This window comes from Pocillopora damicornis, chromosome 7 (assembly GCF_964200805.1).
Source record: "Pocillopora damicornis chromosome 7, jaPocDami1.2, whole genome shotgun sequence".
Taxonomy (NCBI): Eukaryota; Metazoa; Cnidaria; class Anthozoa; order Scleractinia; family Pocilloporidae; genus Pocillopora; species Pocillopora damicornis.
In genome coordinates, this window is record NC_142676.1 from 22,655,131 (window position 1) to 22,668,519 (window position 13,389).

Genomic DNA, 13,389 nt, shown 5'->3' on the forward strand with positions numbered 1-13,389 from the left:
AACGTTTTCTTGTGTCAAAGATTATGATGAGCAAGGAAAACACCTGGGTGAATAACCAGTACGTCGCATGTTACCAGCATGCAATCTTAACACATTCTCATAGCGTGGTGGTAAACCAACCTTTCCAGAGCAGCCAGGTGTCACCCGTCCCCTCTGCCAAGACAAATATTACGCCACTCTCCACGATAATAATTTGGGAATTGCACGTTACGCACTCTACAAGATTACCGCCGAAGACGCCATGAAACCCAAAGTACCAAGACCTCAAGGTGACCCATGGCAACCGAATCAGACGCCAGGTAAGGTCACTAGTGTTACTATTATAATTTACTTTTGTGATAAAAAAAATTTAGGAAAAAATTAAGACATTTCTTATTCTAGTACCACAACGTTTTGCCATTTTAGGACAAAAGAACGCACTAGATATGCCACGGTATTACACTGTAGAACTAAGCAAAAATGCGGACAGCAGGCGAGCGAAGTGGCTGCGCTAACAAACCAAACTTTCTTTCGCCTTTTGGGACTAGCTTTTCAAGAAACAAGTTCCCAAGTGTACCAGGTTTTGCATCAAATGGTCACAAAGTCTACTTTAATGGTTTCGTTCGTGCTGTTTTCGTCTTTCACGCACTCCTTATATCGATAAGTTGTTGAGATGAGGCTGAGTGTTTCGTAAACTTAAATTTGAAACGCTAGAAAATATATGTATATATGTTGCGATAGGGGAAAAAAACAGAGAGACCATACTTTCATCCCTACAAGCCTGCTTCGTGATTGATGAGTGAGCTGTCACGAATCAGGCATGTAGGGATGAAAGTATAGTCTCTCTGTTTTTTCCCCTATCACAACATACATCGCGCTCTACTTCTATGTATCAAGCACTGTAAAACGGATAATTAATAGAAAGACTTCCTGTAGAAATATATATATACAGATAGATAGATACATTTATACATACACAGATACATAGAAAGAAAGATACTAGGTAGATATAGATTTACATAATGCGTCATTACACTATCACGCCATTTTACCACATTAGGACAACAGTACACGCAAAAAATGCGACGGTATTACACTGTAGATACAATGAGGCAAAAATACGAATGTAAAGAGCAGAAACTTGCGGGAAAAGTCATGCATGATCGATGGTTTAATCATGTTTAGAAAATCATTTCTTTGACTTATCTGAGACCTTTCACTTTAACACCTTGTAACTATGATCGGGAGGGTAAGAACTTTATTTACCTAGCGGATCAATCGGGAACAAAATTTCTTGTGAGTGACATCAGTGTACTTTAAGCCTGTCGCATGTTCTGGAATTCATCGAGGAGGCAAACATTGTATCAGAACCACCCTGGTTCTGGTCTTTTGGTCTTTCACGCATTCCTTATGCAATCGATAAGATGCTGAGATGGGGTTATGCGAGTATTTCGTTTTCTCATCAAAAGGAGACACTTTTTGATGAGAAACTAAACAAAAGATTTATTGTATTTTTTTTTTAATTGCAACGTTTTTTAATGCGAGTGTATATACATATATATATATGAATGTGTTTTTATATATAGATAGATAGATGAATAGATGGGTGAGTAGTTAGATAGATAAATATTTGGTACATATGATATACATTTGCATTATGGGTCATTATTCTATCGTTCCATTTTACCACGTACATTAAGGCAACGGTAAACGCAAAACATACGACGGTATTACACTGTAGGTACAATGGGGCAAAAATACGAATGGAAAGAAGAGAGACTTGTGAGGAAAGTCGTGCATGATGGGTACATCATTTTAAGCAAACAATTTCCTTGACTAATCTGAGATAATTCGCTTTTACATTTCGCGACCGCGATTTGGAGGGTGAAAACTTTACTTGCCTAGTGGATCAATCGAGAACGAAATTTCTTGGCTTGTGAGTGACATCAGTGTACTTTGAAACTCTTTCATGATCAGGGATTCTTCAAAGAAGCAAAAAATTGTACGAGAACCAACCTTTCCAGGGTAGATACCAGAAAGGCCACCTAGTTCCTGTTAAAATCTTGCGTTACAGCCTTGAAAGTGTCCTTGCCACATTCATCTACACCAACTGCGTGCCGCAAATTGCAAGTTTCAACGGAGGTCAGTGGAAAAGGTACGAACAGAGAATAGAGAAATACGCCCGGAAAACTTGTTCTCCGAACGGTGGAACCCTTTTCCTAATCACTGGTACATCGAAGGTTAAGTTTTTCCGGAAACGTGATCGTCAAGGTAAAATAAAAGCACCCAAAGGGATGGAACCTCTGCAGTGGTTCCATAACAACGTGGATGTAAACAAGAATCTCGGACCAAAGATCGCAATTCCAAACTCAATGTGGACGGTGGGCTGTTGTTTGAACTTAAAAAAGAATAAAGTCGTGGGAGCGTTTGGTGTAATGGGTGATAATTCTTTAGACCAACAGCTCTTAAATGAATTTATGATGTCCGAACAAAACGTCGCATATGTTGAAAGCGCCCTTCAATTAGAGGATCCAAATATTAAGTTGTTTCCTAACGGCGACGATTGCTATGAGCCAAAAAAAAACGTTCGATTGATTGAGGTATGATTTTATTATGTCCCTTGAAAAGAGTATAGGTAAATTCCCTGACAGGAATCTGAAGGGTATCTTGCATGAAATAACTAGATTCAGATCAATGCTCAATTTTTATCAAATCTCAATTAATACGTGTGCTATGATCGGTCAATTAAGCGGGCCATACCTCACTGTACGCCTCGCTAAATTCAAAACTTTGTTTAAGTTAAAATCTTCTATTATTATCTATTTGAACCCGAAAATTTAACAAATATCTTAGTAACTCGTTTTTTTCGGGCTGTACTGTTAGTTACGAACTCGGTTATAACTGAAGAGGTGTTTAGAGCTTGTATTTCTATCCTCTAAGTTCAAAATATGCATGCTACTTTATCTGTTAAACAATCTATATTGTAACGAAGAAGTGGAATCCACGAGTCAGTTAACTGGGATCTAAGAAATTAAACGAAATTTGAGGTTGTCTCAAACATTTTGTCAAAGATTTGATATCTAACTGTACATCCTGGTCTTTTCTTGTTCACTGGATTTTTTTTAGTAATTTCCCAACCCAGTTAAGAGGCTTCGTTCAAATTCGCAGGGAACCAATCCATGTAACTTTTTAGATTTAACCTCTCAATCATTTCTCCATTCGAGTGAGACAGATCCCTTAGATTATTTTTCTCGAGAGTGAGGGTCGTGACAAAATCACATGATCTAACTCACAGCAATCTCCAAATGAGTGCCTGAGCTTAATTACACGTGATGGATTTATTTTGCTTCATTGCACTCCGCGATTGGTTTATAAACTTGTGCAATCGTATACTACGAGCAGCTGCAGGCGAGCGGGCCCTCGATCATTATTGGCCCTGCGGCACGTGCGTTTCTCCGCCCACAAGAAGATTTGTGACGAGCCTGGGGAAATGTTTGCAGGGAGGGTGTGGCACTTATAATGAGCCTAGACCCCTTGACTCGCCGGTTTTGTTTGTTTATATTTTTCTCACCGTCTCATACTAATTTTGTCGTGGGTGAAGAAACGCCCGTACAGAAGCGCTGATATTGACGGCCTACTCGCATGCAGTTGCCAATCAATCAACCAGTGAGAGAAAGTACTCAACTCAAATCGCGACTTGATTATCCGTGTTTTCAAGTCTCTAATCGTGGCGTTTACTTTCACCTCTCATAAACCTTTTAATGGTTACTTTGTTCCATTTGGGGAATTACTTTAGTCTTGGTTTTACGTCACTTGATCAAAAAGCGCTTAAATACCGATTGTGTGATTCCAATTACTGACAAAACATCGTAATGAAATAGAGTGCGAAAACTTCAATAATCAAGGTTAAAATCAAATCTTTAGTAGGTGGACATCTGGTAATCATTTTGGTAATCAGTATTTTCACTGAAGGAGAGCTAAGTCTATTGTAAATTTATTTAATGAATGGTTGAGAAAAAGATCAAACAAGGATGGTGGCGTGGACCAAGTGTAAGCTAACAGGAACTTGGAACAGTAATAACAATAATGATAATAATATAGATTTAATTCTATTCTTCCAAAGGGACCTGGTCCGCTTGATTGCAAGGCCGTAGCTCCTGAGGAATATGGGTTGGTCTTTCCGAGTTGGTTGTAACTTCTGATTATAACTCTTTAGTAAAGTTTTGAAGAATGTCCGTCAAAGAGCCTCTACTTTCACATCTTTTTGCTCATAGTTATCCAAATTAAGGAATATTTTCAGGATTTTGATCTTGTTTTCTCCAAAAAATTTCCTCAACGAAACTCAAGTCACCACCGACACTGGGATGACATATGTGATAACTTGATATTCCAAGTTACTCAGCGCAGTAACGGTAACAATGGCCGCGGTGCGCACCCTCATAATATAGAGAGACTGTAAGCTTAATAAAGAGGATTCACTGAAATTCTTCCCTTCACTCCGCCCTTTTCCACCTTTTCCTTGCTTTAGTCTTCTTTTTGATGCTTTCGATGACATTTTACCTTTTGCCTCGTATAAGTGGTTCTTGATCAGATTGGCGTCAACGTCGACGGAATTTCCCGAGTGATCCCACCGAGAAAAACCAAAATCCCGACAATCACTCGCGATGACATTCTCCCAGAGGCGAATCGCGTTTCTATGGCATCAATTGAACCAAATGCAACTGCAGGGGGTGGTTGTAAGGAAATCTACATTTTACACATCCACAGAGTTTTACGTATATCACGTTCTGATACATCGTACTCAAGTAGTAGAGAAGAAATGGAAGTTGCGAATACAATTCAGTCCTACGAAGGAGAACCGCGTGAATCAAACGAAGATCTCGATGAAGACTGACTAAGACGGTTTCTCGCGTGCGGTGTTCAGGTCAAGATTAGAACAAAAACTCCCGTTAATGAATGCTAGTTTGTTGCGTTTGTGTTTTGTTTTCTAGGGCGAAATCTATGTTGAGAATGGGTGGCAGTGTTCGTTGTTAACAACATTTTATTCCCTCGCACTAAGAGCCGCAAGGCTTCCCCTTAGTTAGTGTTCTAGAGTTTCATCGTCGTAAAATGATTTCCTCAGCAAACTACATGCTAACTTTTGACGAAAAAATCGGCTGCATCACGAGGCACGATGATTTTGTGCCCAGAAATCATCGGGCAGTTTCACGGCAAGTTGCTCCTTTCCTCAAATATTGCAAAGATTGAGGCTGTCGCCGTCGAGCCGGTCAAACGGAAACCGAGTGAGTTTATCTGATTCAGGTTGACCTCAAATAGAGATTTTAACGGTGAATTTTTTTTACTTTAAGTGCAGCATTGCCACATGACACATTTCGCTCAATGGTAAATAACTGACATCAGTATTGTAAACTAACATTTCGTATGCATCAACTTTCATATAGCGCTTAGATTCACTACCATCTGATTCAATAAAATTTTGTGTTTCTTTATTTATCTCGTTGCAGTGCTTTTATCACATTGACATTGCTACTATTAGTTTCTTGAGGGCAGTGGGGAATTGATGGCTCGTGGAATGTATTTTTGGAAACTTAGGTTAGAAGAATACACGGCCCCTTCGAGCTTGTGTTTATGCCAGTATCCGCCAGAGATTTCGCACTGTTCACGCAACAGGATATCGGTCAGTTCAGGAAAGGGCTTGAACTTAATCACAAATTATGTATTTCTAGTGACAAAATAGATTTTGGGGTGAAAGAATTTTGCGGGGATCAAATGGTTTTCAGGTGGAACCAATTGACTTCTATCTGAAAGAGATTCTACCGTGAAAACTTTCTTCGATCGTAACAAAATGATCAGAAAAATCTTCTAATTAAAAATTCCAGCTCCCTTTTCAACCATTGAAAAGCCAAAAAACGTCCAAATGAGGTTTTAAAATTTTATAACCACCATTAACGCAAACTTGTTAGCACTGGAGTCCCATGAAAAAATAGAATACCGTTTTTTCTTTAGATGTTAACAAATTGAATATCCCGGTGACAGGTTTGAAGGCATTACTTTTTGAGGGTTTGAGGAGATACGTTGGTTCCTGTTTCAATTTAAGATAAAAAAGATGAAGCATCTTTGTATAAAAATTTCCACGAAAGATATTTATCAACCAACAGGTTAACTAAGGCAAACAACTGCGAAGGTCACTAGCATCAGAGTCGAAGTCAATTGGTTATTCAATTAGACTGAGTGTAATAAGATGCCTTCAAATCTCTTCCCTGTTACCTGTATGCACATCTTTTGTTTCAAGCAGTCCTTTCTAGGTTTCAAAATTTTTTCCATACAATGAAAACATGAAGAAAAATTAAGAGAAAGCGAACCATTAAGATGCCAAGAATTCCTAGATGGTTTTTTTGAGGATGGCAGATGACTTAGTCAAGGTGACTTGGACGAAAGATTTTAGAGTGAAAGAATTTTGGGGGGATCAAATGGTTTTCAGGTGGAACCGTGGGGCGGCTCACGGTCATTGCCAACAGAGTGTTGGACTATTAAGGTTAACTTGCTTGAGAAACTTGCGTAAACGGAGGCACCAGAAGTCTATTCAGGAGCTTTATTTCACTCTCTGAGACTCTGTCTCTCTTCTAACAATTCAGCCCTAATTACACGTTCTTTAATACCCTATCGATTGGCATGTTTGGGCTTAAAGGACAGCTAACCGTGGCAGAGTAAACATAGTTTTAGAACTCTAACCAAACAATCTCACAAGAAATTCGAAATGAACAACAAAGAACTTAACAACAAGCTCCTTGATTCCTTAATCTTGAGGTATTTAAGATTCAAAAAATAAGTAAGAGTTTTTGTAAGTAGTTGGAGTGAGGAGATGGGCTTCAAAATTTCGGATAAAAACATATTGCTCGGTGGCTTATTTGTCAGCTGAAAATGTTCGGTTGCTAATGTTTTCCCGAAGAGAAGCTTTAACATTTGTAAAAAGGTAAAGATGTTTATCAGCTAAGAGGTTAACTAAGGCAAAAAATTTTCAAAGGTCACAAGCAATAGAGTCGAAATCAACTGGTTATTCAATTACACTGAGTGTAATAGGATACTTTAAAAGCAAGTTTCTGTTACCTGTATTTACATCTTTTGTTTCAAGCAGTTCTTTTAGCTTTGAAGAAAGACTTTTTCTACACGATGACAACATTGGATGTCAAAAAAAGAATTAAGACAAAGTGAACCATGAGATCCATTAAGATGCCACGAATTCCTCTGTGGTAACTGTGACGAAAAAGATTATGTAATGTATTCCACAAAAATATCACAAAAATCTTAAAAGCCAAGAAGAACATAACATAGTGAAGAGATCACAAGGCGAAGCAGTCGAAATAAGCCTGGACAGTTGAACCCCTTTGTGACGATACGGTGAAGATGAACTTTCTTGGTTTCGCTTCCCCCTTGGCGTTGCTTGTAGCAGTTCAGCTAACCACTTTTACATGGGCTGCAACGAATGAGACAAAAACCTCAGGAAAAGGTAAAAAAGTGTTCCCTTTATGTCCAGTCCCTTTCGCACGCGTAGCTCAAACGTTACCGCGAGCGAGCGTGCAAAGTCAGCCAAGGCACCCTCGGAACTTATTTCCTCTTATTAAAGGGCGGTAGTTGCCTTAAATTTTTGCAAACACAGAGCAAGCCTGTTCAAGTAGTAGATTCCGTGTGGGTCGTTAATTCGATTCTAATACTAGATGAAAACGTAAACCATCACAATTTGAATTTTGAATTTGATTTGATTTTGAATTTTTGACTCGACAAATTTTGAACTATGTACTTCTAGGCATTTGAGTAACAGTATCTGTTACCTGCTGAAAACAATTTAAACACATGGAATAGACTTACGATGCATTTTTAATTCCACGGAAGTTATCTCTTCTAGAATATTAGTTGTATCTTTACGATAAGACAAAACTGAGATATTTGGTGTACGTTTGATGGGCCGTACAAAGAGTTTTCGTGTTTATTTTTTGTGAGAATGGCAGATGACTTAGTTAAAATTAGGTCGAAAGATTTAGTGGGTGGAAGGATCATATCGTTTTCAGGGGGAACGGAAGGAGGATCAGTCGTCCCTTAAAGAGTAGTGTTGGACTGCTGGTGTGTTTGGTCTTCGTAGTTGACTGAACGTATGTCAAAGATTTTTGCAATTCTTTTTCGAAATGAAACAGTACATCATTATATCTTTATTAGAGACCAATCAAAATTTATTGCATGAAGGGGGGGGGGAGAAATTGAACGCCAATGAGAGGAGATAATAAGGGTATTACAGAGCCCTAGGGGAGCGATCTGGTAGATCTTGTTGTAACACAGCTAAAGTCATCCAACCCCCCTCCCCCCTCCCCCCTTCCCCCTCCCCCCTCCCCCCTCCCCCCTTCCCCCTCCCCCCTCCCCCCTCCCCCCTTCCCCCTCCCCACACACGGACCCCTAAGGAAGTAATCATCACCTTCTTTCGAATGAAGAAGCTCCTTGAAGGATAAGATTCATAAAATATAGCACAATTTTGAGAAACATTTCATGATATATTTAAAAATAAAACCTTTTCTTAAATCTTAGATTATATTGAGCAAGGGCAACAGCTAGGTGAACAACCAGTACGTCGCATAGTACAAAAGTGCATCTTTAAACATTTCTCATTGGGTGGTCGTAAACCTCTCTTTCCAATGCCAAAAGGTGTCACTTTCAAATCCATTTGCCCAGACAATCAATATGCCACTTTCTATAATAATGATTGGGGAATTGCACGTTACTCGTTATACAAGATTACCGCCGCACAAGCCACGACAGTCCCAGTACCAAGACCTAAAGGTGACCCGTGGCAACCGAATCAGACGCCGGGTAAGGTAGTTAGTGTTACTATTATAATTTACTTTTGTAATGAAGAAATTTAGGAAAAAATAAAGACATTTCTTATTCCAGTACCACAAAGTTCTGCCATTTAAGGGCAAAAGAACGCGCTGGATATGCCACGGTATTACACCGTAGAACTAAGCAAAAATACGGACGGTAGGCGAACGAAGTGGATGCGCTGATAAACCAATTTTTTTTTTGGCCTTTTAGGATTGACTTTTTAAGAAACAAGCTGCTAAGTATACCAGGTTTTGCTTTTGGTCATAAAGTCTACTTTGATGGTTTCATTAGTATTGTTTTCGCCTTTCACGCACCCTCATGCGATCGATAAGATGCTGAGATGAGGCCGAGTGTTTCGTAAGTTTAAATTTGAAACGCTATAAAATAAAATATATGTTTGTGTGATGTGTGTAAATATATATGTGTGTGTTTGTATGTGTATTTATATAAATAAGTATATATACACATATATATGTTTTTGTATAGATAGATTGATAGATGGATAGATAGATAGATAGATAGATAGATAGATAGATAGATAGATAGACAGGTAGATAGAGTGAAATAATTCCCTTAACTAATCTGAGATAATTCGCTTTAACATTTCGCAACCGTGATAGGGAGGGTGAAAACTTTATTTAACCTGCGGATCAACCGAAAACAAAATTTCTTGGTCTTGTGGGTGACATCGTTGTACTTTAAAATTCTCTCATGTTCAGGGATTCATCAAGGAAGCGAAGTATTATATCGGAACCAACCAATCCAGGGTAGATATGAGAGAGGCCACGTCGTTCCTGTTAACATCTTACGTTACAGCGATGAAAGTGCTCGTGCCACTTTCACCTACACCAACTGCGTGCCGCAAATTGGGAATTTCAACAGAGGTCAGTGGAAAAAGTACGAAACGAAAATAGTAGAATACGCCCGAGGCTATTGTGCTCCAAAAGGCGGAACTCTTTACCTGATCACTGGTACATCACAGGTTAAATTTGAGGAGAAACTTAATCTTCAAGGCCAAATAACCGGGGTGGATAAGTCGGTGAAACCAATGGAGCGGTTCCATGACAACGTAAATATATACCCCGCACTCGGACCAAAGATCGCAATTCCAAACTCAATGTGGACAGTGGGCTGTTGTTGGAAGGATAATTATGGAGTCGTGGGAGCGTTTGGTGTGATGGGTGATAATTCTTTAAACCCATCTATGAATGAGTTTATGATGTCCACACAAACCGTCGGATACGTTGAAAAGGTCCTTCGCTTAGAGCATCCAAACCTTAAGTTGGAATTGTTTCCAGGGGTGAAGGGCAAGAATTGCTATAAGCAAGGGAAAAACGTTCCGTTGGCAAACTTATGATTTTATCCATGTTCCTTGAGACTGGATTATGATTATAAGGGCGAGAATCTTTGGGGAATCATGCATGAACCAGATTCAAATAAAATTAAAATTTCTAGAGCTTGTATTCCCATCCGTTAGGTAATAAATATACATGCTACTTTGTCTTCAGAACAATAAATATTGTAATAAAGAAGTGGAATCAAAAGAAGTCATCTGAGTAATTAAAAGAAATTTGAGGTTGTCCCAAGCATTTTCTCCAATATTTGGTATCTGCCTTTCATTGTTTGTTTGTTGTTTTTTTTTGTTGTTGCTGTTTTTATTTTTACTGGATTCATTCTGCAATTTCCCACCCCAATTACAGTCTTTGTTTATACATGCAAGTAACCATCCGTATAGATGTCTAGATTGATTGACCTCCTTTCCCATATTAGGCCTCACTCATTCTCCATTCAAATAAGACAAATCCCTATGATCACTTAACTCGAGATTGTGAGCCTAGCAAAATGATATAAACTAACTCAGAGCAATATTCAATTCTCTCCTTGGTAATGAGCCACAAACTTTGAAATCACAGGAACACCATTAACGTATTCCTTAAGTAGGAACAAATTCCAAGAAGTCTATTCTCAAGGGGTGTTATCTGTGGTTGTATATTATAACTGCCAATAAGGAGTGTGTCTCCAGAAAATAATCAACTTTTAGCCACTTGGATGCTTGTCCATTTGCGACTAGCTGGGTCTACAAAGAGTTATCAGCGTACTAAGATCATGTGTATCATTGACACCAGAGACCAAAAGACTGAATCATTGAGGAGTCGGAGAACTTTTGAATTAAGTGTCGCGAACCAAAACCAACATGGCCACGACTATCAATCAAATGAGGAAGAAAATATCTCGGGTAGTTAATGAGAACCCAAAGTATAAAACAAGCTCTCGCGCTTTTAAATCAAAAACAGTTGGCAGATATAAAAGACTTATCACACAGTTTTGCCAATTGCACATTGTAAAAACAAGCAATTGGCTGTTTTCCTTTAGGCGAACGACAAGCACCCACCGCTGCTCTCCTTCCCGCATCGAAGTCGATGTAAGTTTAAAAAAAAATTGACTTAAGTAGAGGCACTAAACGAATCACTCGTGGTAGACTTTTTAACGAATGAACTTGCTGAGGCTACTTGTTTTTACAATCTTCTCTTAAGGAAAACGCACCACAACCACAAAGAACACATTTTTCAATGCTCGTTTCTCGAAGAAGAAAATTTCAACAATTTACCGAGAGCGTGTCTCGAGTACGCGCGACGGACTCAATAAAACATTCTGTAACGTTTACCGACAAATGTTTGGCTGCTGAAAAGGAACTTTTCACGCTTGCAGTTCCAAGGAACCCAACAGATCTGTTACAACTGTACAACGCTACTGTTCTGCAATATAAAGTGGTATGCAACTCACGCTCGCCATAAGAAAACACCCAATTTATAGTAACAATAAATTTGCATGCATCGCCATACCATTTCTCTCACAAAAGTAGATAATGAAGTTAGACAAACTTATGAATGAAACTGAATTACGAACGTATTTTTATTGGTTCTTACCCAAAATTTATTGGAAGACAGACGTCTAGATAACGCCACCTTAAGTGCCACTCTCGCTAAGAGCGGGCCTCTCGCCTTTCCGTCGGAAAAAAGTTTTCTCTTATTTTTTGCCCATGAAAAGGGTTCAGGACACATGTTTCAAAAATAGTTTAGTTGTTCTCCAATTCTCTTTTTTTGCGTCGCCACAAGCCAAAATTGATTTTTGGCCAGACCACCTCTGTGAACAGCGATCAAAAGTGTCAATTTCAAAGATTTTGTCTAGCGCGCAGCGACTGCAACAATGTAGCTCACGGAATTCTATCTTGCTACAAGTTACAAGGTGTATTTAGTTAGTTCACAGACAAAATATGGAAACTTAAGCTGAAATATTTTTCATACCAGCGTGATCAGAGGAGACCCTTCTCTTCGACCTTAATTTGCATATCAAAAATTCACTACTTTGTACGAAAGAATTCTCAAAATGCAGGCGTTAATCGGCCTGAAAAAGCATATCAGTGCATAGTTTATACACCAATGAGGTCACTGATTGCCTCAAAACCCGCGGGTATATCTCTAGCTTCCATATACCAACTTCTTAAAAACAACGCAAATCCATGTGTTTGCTCAATTGCGCTGGTGTCAAAGATCATTTGCATGATTCTTGGAATCGACCAAGATCTTCTTTTGACAGTTCAAACTTCGTTCGTTTATCTTCTACGTTGAGGATTTTAGGTTTTCACAGCAACTGAATGGAGATTAGATGCCGAGATGTCCTAAGACGTTGCGTAAACGTGATCGGTCGTAACGCTTGCGCGCTTGCGTGACTTACAAAGTAGACAAAGGTGATCGGAAGGCGCCTTCTCGATAATTTACGTTGAAATATCAGGTCATGAATTATGCACAGTGTGGATTAAAGAATAAAATTTGGCACTCTGGTCATAACAGACATATCGCGTTGCTTGAAAGGACACAAAAACAAGTTAAAATAGGTTGCAGTGTTTATATTTACAAAACAACACGCATACACTCCGAAATCATTCTAGCAGTTTCTCCCGAGATTTAGTATACGGCACCCGATGAACTAACCCTCCTTTCCGCAGATTTGTTTCCATCACTAATGATGTTACGCTCTTATGTACCACAACGGTTTTGAGCCACAAACTCGACATTTCCCTGCGACCATCAAAATCAACTGGACAAACCCAGCTTGATTTTTTAATTTTGTTTCGTTCCGGTCAGTTTGACCACGATATGGAAAAAGATATAACAATTATTGGTATGTTCTAAACATCTGAACACTTTAAGAAACATTAGAAATGCAGCGGAGGTACTTGTTAACAGTCACAGAACAAGGGAAAATGTGAGGCAGTAAAAGAAAGCCAGACTGAATGGAGATGTTTTTGAAGTTTTCGGAATTTAAGTTGTATTCGTATCACATGAGTAACATATTTGCAATTTCTTGAGAGTGAAGGCTATTATTTAACCAAAAATTGGTTCGTAAGTGCCTATCTGGGATATCTGCAATAGCAGACAAAACCAGAATTCTCTTGACAAAATCAAAGGACAAATTGTGCATGACGAATTTTTGTCTCGATTTTTGCATCCGCTTAATACTACAAAACTGTCAAATTTCGTT

The 13,389-nt window shown here is 38.9% G+C and overlaps 2 protein-coding genes across 2 annotated transcripts in view; both read left to right on the forward strand.

Moving 5' to 3' along the window:
• Positions 1–3,020, forward strand: part of LOC113672066 (uncharacterized) — a 4,573-nt gene extending 1,553 nt beyond the window's left edge. Inside the window, exons 2-3 of the mRNA XM_089212760.1 lie at positions 21–299; positions 1,957–3,020. Of these exons, the coding sequence (XP_089068886.1) occupies positions 242–299; positions 1,957–2,585 (687 nt within the window). The 5' untranslated portion in view covers positions 21–241 and the 3' untranslated portion in view covers positions 2,586–3,020. The remainder of the gene's footprint in view (positions 1–20; positions 300–1,956) is intronic.
• Positions 3,021–7,108: 4,088 nt separating this feature from the next.
• LOC113672077 (uncharacterized) lies at positions 7,109–10,433 on the forward strand. Its single transcript, XM_027188353.2, has 3 exons — positions 7,109–7,486; positions 8,554–8,835; positions 9,567–10,433. The coding sequence occupies exons 1-3, from the start codon at positions 7,384–7,386 to the stop codon at positions 10,202–10,204; spliced, it is 1,023 nt and encodes a 340-aa protein (XP_027044154.2). The 5' UTR covers positions 7,109–7,383; the 3' UTR covers positions 10,205–10,433.
• The last annotated feature ends 2,956 nt before the right edge of the window (positions 10,434–13,389 follow it).

What these genes read in the sequence shown, in the direction of transcription:
- LOC113672077 (XM_027188353.2), top strand. Translation starts at nt 7,384, where the DNA reads ATGAACTTTCTTGGTTTCGCTTCCCCCTTGGCGTTGCTTGTAGCAGTT. An exon ending in GACAAAAACCTCAGGAAAAG is followed by an intron (nt 7,487 to 8,553) that starts GTAAAAAAGTGT and finishes CTTAAATCTTAG; the next exon opens with ATTATATTGAGCAAGGGCAA. An exon ending in GCAACCGAATCAGACGCCGG is followed by an intron (nt 8,836 to 9,566) that starts GTAAGGTAGTTA and finishes TCTCATGTTCAG; the next exon opens with GGATTCATCAAGGAAGCGAA.